Here is a 7,072-nt window from a genome sequence, read left to right on the forward strand (position 1 = left end):
CTCAGGTCGTGATCTCCAAGTCCTGGAATCAAGCCCCGTGTCGAGCTCTGCGCTCAGCAGGGAGTCTGCTTCTCCCTCTTTCTCGCCCTCTGCCCCTCCCCCTGCTCCTGTGCGCCTGCATGGTCTCTAATAAATAAATAAAATCTTAAAAAAAAAAAAAAAACCCAAGCTGGAAACCTACGGGGGAGGGTGGGGGATACAGGCATGCCCGTATATTGCTGGCGGGAGTGTAACAGCAGTTTCTATGGAGGGCAACATCAAAATAAAAGACACGCTACTCCAGCAGGACCCCTGTGAGGGATGCACCCACAGCAGCACCGGCCTGTCTGCAGCCCAAGAAAACACGGAGCCACTTCTGTCACTCGGGCACTGATTAAATCACTAGGCATCCACACAAAGGATCTGAGACATAGTAAGCAGAAAAATGAGGTACAGGACAGCAAGCAGTCTCCCCAAGCATATGCCCAAAATATTCCTGGAAAGGAAATAGTGATAGCAGTGGCCTTAGGGGAGAGAAATAGGTGGCTGAAGATAGGTTCGGGAAAGGAGACCAGCCTTTTACCTTTAAATCCTGAACCACGTACCTGTATAGTTTTTTAATTACGCATCAGGCGCACCTCAGAGGTAGTCGGTCATGCATCTGACTCTTGCTTTCGGCTCGGGTTGTGATCTCAGGATCGTGAGGTCAAGCCCCGCGTCTGGCTCCGCGGTTAGCGCAGAGCCTGTTGCAAGTTCGCTCCCCTTTCCCTCTGCCCCTCCTGCTCATGCTCTAAAATAAATCAGTGAGGGGCGCCTGGGTAGTTCAGTCGTTAAGCATCTGCCTTTGGCTCAGGGCGTGATCCCGGCATTCTGGGATCGAGCCCCACATCAGGCTCCTCTGCTGGAAGCCTCCTTCTTCCTCTCCCACTCCCCCTGCTTGTGTTCCCTCTCTCGCTGGATGTCTCTGTCTGTCAAATAAATAAAATCTTTAAAAAATAATAAAATAAAATAAATCAATGAGTCTTTAAAAAAAAAAAAAAGTACGGGCGCCTGGGTGGCTCAGTTGGTTGAGCATCTGCCTTCAGCTCAGGTCATGATCCCGGAGTCCTGGGATCGAGTCCCCCGTTGGGCTCCCTGCTCAGCAGGGAGTCTGCTTCTCCCTCTCCCTCTGCTGCTCCCCATTTGCGCTCTGTGTCAAATTAATAAATAAAATCTTTTAAAAATAAATAAAATAAATTTTTTAAAATGCATCAAACAACTAAAAATGTCTTCATCATTATGGCAAAAAAACTGCCTTTTAAACCCCAGAAACATAAGGTTTAGAAAAGTTAACGTGTATCCCCCCCCCCCAGTTGCTCCTCTGAGAACAGAACCATCTCTTCCACCTGCTTAAGTCCTCCTCCCAAGGCTCGGCACTCACTGGCCATCCGCGGTTGTTGACTGGATGAAATTTACTTTCCCATCTAAAAGTAAAGCATTCCATAAACAAGAGGAATTGCAAAACGGTGACGGGGTGGCAGGGAGATGTGGTGTGGCTGAGAATTACTTTTGCCTCATGTACTATTCACTTTCCATCCACGGAGCACCGTGTGCAAGGCTGAGGCGTGGGCTCTGCCCTTGGTCTACCAGGAGACAGAAGAGGCCGCACGCAAAGAACAACAGGAAAGCGACGTGAGTTTTAATATCAGGAATTTCTGAAGCAGCTTATTACTAGGAGCTGAAAACCTTGGCCTGATCACAAATACAAAGGCTACAAGCTCAGAAGAAGATGTCATGTATTCCAGAGAAGATATGAAAATGAAGAAAGCGGGGCAGCTGGCGAGGTCTCCTGAGCGCACCTCCACACCAGCAGGGCTGGCGGATGCCGGTGCAGAACGGTATCGAAATGAGCTGGCCCTTGCTTGGCAATCCAGTTATCTACAGATGTTCTCTGAATTCAGTCTTCAGCTGGTTATAATCACTTATTCATTCAAATCTTTACTGAGCAGACTAGGTTCGGGCCTGTGCTGTCTCCAGCACTCTCGACCTAATCTATGAGATGAAAGCTATAGTTTTGACCTTTGTCTATCATCAATGATAGGTTCTCACTCTTACCGCAAAGCATAAGTCAGCCTGGCCTCTCAAGTTCAAGATCAATAGCTCTACAGCAAAATGTAAAGATTTTCTGCAGACACAGACAGTTGGCCCAGGGGACACACCATATGCACAAGTAAAAGCCTGACGGAGCCAGAAAAGAGAAAAGATACGCGAGAATCAAATATAGCCAACCCACATGTTAACACAGAAATCCAAGCAGACCTACTCAGCACGGGTCCCATTCAAACCATACTTATAAAGGTTTCTTCATGCTATTTACAATTTTAAAGTAAATTTACTTTACAAGCAGCCAGGGAATTCTTTATTTAATACCGTCCTCACATAAAAGTTCATTCAAACCATGAAACTGAGCTTTATGACAACCTAGAAATAGGAACTAAAAGAAGGCAAACATAATGCCTTAGAGATCGGGAAACATTTACACAGTTCAACTGTTAAAAACAGTTCAACATTCATCTAGTGAATACAGTCTGGCTGTCAGTATACACGGTACACAAGTTCTTCAGGGAGGGGAGAGGTCTCTCGGTGGTTCTTCACATGTCTCCAAACGCCGGTCCTGTGGAACTTCCGGCAGAGGCTGGTTTTCTTCCAATACCGCTTGGGGTTTGACACCCGTGGGTTCAGATTCCCAGGAAACAGGACTACCTTCCTTTTGCTTCAAAGACCAGACATAAATACATCACACAGATGTTGTCATTTTCACTCCACTGACTGGCTGAAGCTCTATGACAAAGCTGCTATCACGGGGTCAAAATGTAACATTAATATCCCAGATCAAATTCTATTATAACAAGCAATACACATGATAAAAATCTCTAGAGAATAATAATTTCAAAAGCCCTAATGACAACTCATTTGCTCCAAGTAGCAGTCACTATCACAAAATTTTAGTGTGTGTACACACTTTTTTTTTTTTCTTTAATTTCAGTATATTTCATCTACCAGTATTTGACCTGGTGTTCAAGGACATAAGCCAAGGGTGGATAAGGAAAACCAAGCCTTCCTTTAACTTCTAACAAACAGACAACTAACCCTAATAACAATTTTAATTACAAAATACTCACAGTCCTTGCTTCTCCTACTCTTCTCAGAATGACACCTGCTGCCAATAAAGCCTTCCCTGTTTCCGCAAATAACTTCTCTTCATCTGTTTCTCCAAGTTTCTGTAGCTCAATGTACTTCTCCACAAACCTGGAATTCCAAGCAGTCGCACCTAAGGTCTGTATATTTAGAGTCATGAAGACATGCTGTTACGCAGAACCAAGCATTCCCTTCACATGTCTTCCTATAGGAATGGCTTTTTCCTCCAGTGGAATTCAACAAAACTCCTCAAACCGACAACTAAATTCCTTAAAAAACAAAAAAACTAACCCAGGACTCGTAAAATAGCTTACTGTTGACAGGTAGACTTGAAGTTTGGATTGAACAGATCAAAAGCTTTCTGACCAGATCCATAGGCTGAATAAAATTTCCTAGAAAATATAAACAACACAATATAAATCTGTTTACAGATCATGGCCAAGAACAGAGTAAAGAAAAACCACTAGGCCAAACATAAGCTACTTTTTTTGTTTTTTTTTAATAAGTAGTGCATGCACATGGGAAACATGCCAAACATTACAAAAAGGTATCCAATGAAAAGTTAACATTCCTGCTCATCTCTGCCCCCAACTCCCCAGTTCCCTCCCAGGAAGCAACACTAACCAGTTTCTTGGGTATCCATTCAAAAATATTCTAACATACAAGTATATATGTATCTATCACTCCTTATCCCCAGCCTCACAGTTTAACTCCAAGGACAGAAAACACTATTGTACATCCTGCGTCTTCTACTTAATAGCTCATAGAGATCATTTCAAGTCAGTGAACCTAGATTGTTTCCAATCCTTTGCTCCTTTAGACAGAGCTGCAACGATTAACTTAATCAGTATTTCTTAGTACACTGTGCAAATGAGTCTGGAATAAATTCATAAAAATCGTATTACTAGCTCAAGGTGTGTGCATTTGTAATATGGCCTTCCAAACTGTCAAATGCTTCCCAAAGTAGCTGTGCCAATTTACGCTCACACCAGTAATGTATGAGAGTGTCTATTTGCCCATACCTGGGCCAAATTCTATTTCCCAACTTTTTGTTGTCAATTTGACAGGTGAAAAATTATAACTTGTTATACTTTTGCCTTTTCTTATGAAGTTGACTAGACATCTTTTCATGTTTAAAAGCAAACTGAGGGGCGCCTGGGTAGCGCAGTCGTTAAAGCGTCTGCCTTCGGCTCAGGGCATGATCCCGGCGTTCCGGGATCGAGTCCCACATCGGGCTCCTCTGCTGGGAGCCTGCTTCTTCCTCTCTCACTCGCCTGCTGTGTTCCCTCTCTATCTGGCTGTCTCTCTGTCACATAAATAAATAAAATCTTTAAAAAAAAAAAAAATAAATAAATAAATAAAAATAAAAGCAAACTGAATTTCCTTTTCTGTGGCCTGTCCATGTTCTTTGCCTTCCATTTGGTAGGTTTTTTCTACTGATTTATAAGTAAACTTTATAGCAGTATAAATAGGAAATTAGCCCTCTATCATACTGGTTGCAAAAATTTTTCCCCCAATATGTTGGCTGACTTTTGATTCTGCTTGTGGTACTTTTTTGGGGGCAGAAAATTTTAATATTTTCCTTTATGGCTTCTGGGTCTCATGTTATACTTAAAAAGGTCTTTATCACTCAGATTATTTTTAAAATTCTCCCATGTTTTCTTCTAGTACTTATATGCTTTCATTTTTTACATTTAGGTTTTCATATGTCTGGAATTCATTTTGTTGCTATAAGTTCTTTAAAATATTAAAAACACTAAAAAGAAGCCAAAAAAAAAAAAAAGGTTAAAACAATTAAATGCAAGGTATTATTATTTTGACATTAACAGTAATAAAAGGGAGCAGTAAAATATTACACATTCTCCAATGACCTATCACCTAGCTCCTGCTATCCACACAGCAGAAGCACAAATGATTTTTTTTTTTTTTTTTTTTTTGGAGAAAGTTAGCACGAGCAGGAGGAGCAGGAGAGAGAGGAGAGAGAATCCCAAGCAGACTCCCCGTGGTAGAGCCTGATGCAGGGTTCAGTCCCAGGACCCTGAGATCATAACCTGAGTCAAAATCTTGACTGATTAAGACACCCAGACGCACCCACAAATGATTTTAATGTATAAATCCCAACCAAGTGCATGCCATGAGCCTACCCAGAAAAGCACTCACAAAGTATTTAATGCCCCCAAAGATCTCGGGTGCTACCCTGAAAATTTCCAAGTAGAGCAAGAATATACTTGTTCTCCTATCTCACAGAGTCTTGGGGCCCGGGGGGGGGGGGATTCCTCAAATCAAAGGGACCTAGACCTCAAATGAGAATATAATGACTTCATAAATTATTTTTTTACATCCGAAAATAGAGAAAAGAGTAAGGGGACAGGGGCACCTGGGTGGCGCAGTCGGCTGAGCATCTAACTCGTGATTTTGGCTCAGTTCACAGCCTCAGGGTTGTAAAATCGAGCCTTGCCTGGGGCTCCATGCTCCCTCTGCCCTCCCCCTGTGCTCTCGTGTGTGCGTGCGTGCTCTTTTTCTCTCACTCAAATTTAAAAAAAAGAAAAAGAAGGAATATGTATTACCCTGAATAAGGTACAACCTCTGATCTTAATATATAAGAAAAAAGAATCATACAAAATTTAAGTACTAAAAACTGACATCAGTATTAGAGGGAAAGAGCTCTGCCACTGAACTCCCGGTGAGCTGACCTCCTTGAGCCTCACAGTCTTCCGGAATAAAATGAAGACAACATACCCATCTTGTAGGGTAGAGTAAGGCCTGAGTTAGGGAATGTTTTTTAAGAGCTCAGCATACTGCTAACAGATGCACAGAAACCGGTAGGTATAATTGCAATTATCAGTCCATTGCTGGGCTCCAGATTCTACTTCCCAGAACTTGTTACTGATTCCCTAAGTTGGTAGATACACAAGACCTTCTCCACAGGGCAAGCCCTGGCTCGACTCCTATTACAGTTTACCAGACTGCTAGGTAAATCTTTTCTTCTGAAGTTTTGCTGCCTCCTGTCCACCATGTGGGCTTTGTACTCACGCTCTAATCCGATCCTCGGGGTACAAGATGTCCTGGATGGCAGCTTTGGCTTTGCCATATCGCAAGCGGGGCCTTCGGAAGACCGGCTCTCTCAGCGGGGGAAAGGCATTATATATGTCAAACCAGAGGGGCTTCTCATTCAACACCCCAGCCCGCATCAGGTCCCGAGTCCTTAAGGAAGGAAAAGTAACGAAGGTCAATCAGTTACAACAGCCTGTCTAAGCCCCTGAATCAGTCTAGTCACGGCCTGGCGCATCAGTGGGATCACGGAGTCCACAAGACAGAACCGGAAGAAGACCAGAGCAGGGGTGTTCCCCACCTACAGTTAACATATTTCCATATTCCAAACCAACCTAACAAAGCTCAGGGGTTAAGTCCTATTTTTTCATGTGCGTCCCACCCCCCTCGCCCCATCCCGGTCGCATCGAAGAAAATACAAAGACGGCCCAGCCGGGCCCATCATCATCTTCCCTCCTTCCTCTTCCTAGAGAACTCCACTCCGGCAGGGGAGAGGAGCAATCCTGAACGGGAAAGATACGTTCAAGGAATGGTGTCGTCAAGCACACCTATTCAGAGACAGGAGAGCACGAAAGGGCCTCACCCGGCTCTGACTCCCGCACTCCGGAGAATGCCTCGCCCTGCTCTGACCCGCCCAGACAGAGCGTGAGCTCTCGAGAGCCCCCATCCGGAGGACGTACCCTCAGCCCACCCCGGCTCCGAGCACGCACCGCGAAAAAACGCTCCCCACAGTCTCCAGCCGGCTCCTCGCCATGGCTAGCGCCTCGGACGCTCACGGCCAGGGGCTACCGGAAGCGGAAGCGCCAGCGGCAGGCGAAATGGGCGTAGGCTGCTGGCCGAGCCAAGGATCGCGGCGCTCTCTGCG

General features: G+C 44.5%; 1 protein-coding gene across 2 annotated transcripts; it reads right to left on the reverse strand.

Annotated features, from left to right (window-relative positions):
• Positions 1-2,349: 2,349 nt before the first annotated feature.
• Positions 2,350-7,072, reverse strand: MRPS23 (mitochondrial ribosomal protein S23). Of its 2 annotated transcripts, none has more exons than XM_045773498.2 (5): positions 6,918-7,072; positions 6,190-6,360; positions 3,471-3,548; positions 3,141-3,267; positions 2,350-2,731 (listed from the first exon to the last, which is right to left on the reverse strand). In XM_045773498.2, exons 1-5 carry the CDS (start codon positions 6,959-6,961, stop codon positions 2,579-2,581), a joined length of 573 nt encoding a protein of 190 aa, XP_045629454.1. In that variant the 5' UTR covers positions 6,962-7,072; the 3' UTR covers positions 2,350-2,578. The 2 variants fall into 2 exon arrangements, with proteins under 2 accessions (XP_045629454.1, XP_087710652.1); XM_087854526.1 differs by having other exon boundaries at positions 6,888-6,985.

Source organism: Ursus americanus, chromosome 23 (assembly GCF_024610735.1).
Source record: "Ursus americanus isolate L20-20 chromosome 23, mUrsAme1.1.p, whole genome shotgun sequence".
NCBI lineage: Eukaryota > Metazoa > Chordata > Mammalia > Carnivora > Ursidae > Ursus > Ursus americanus.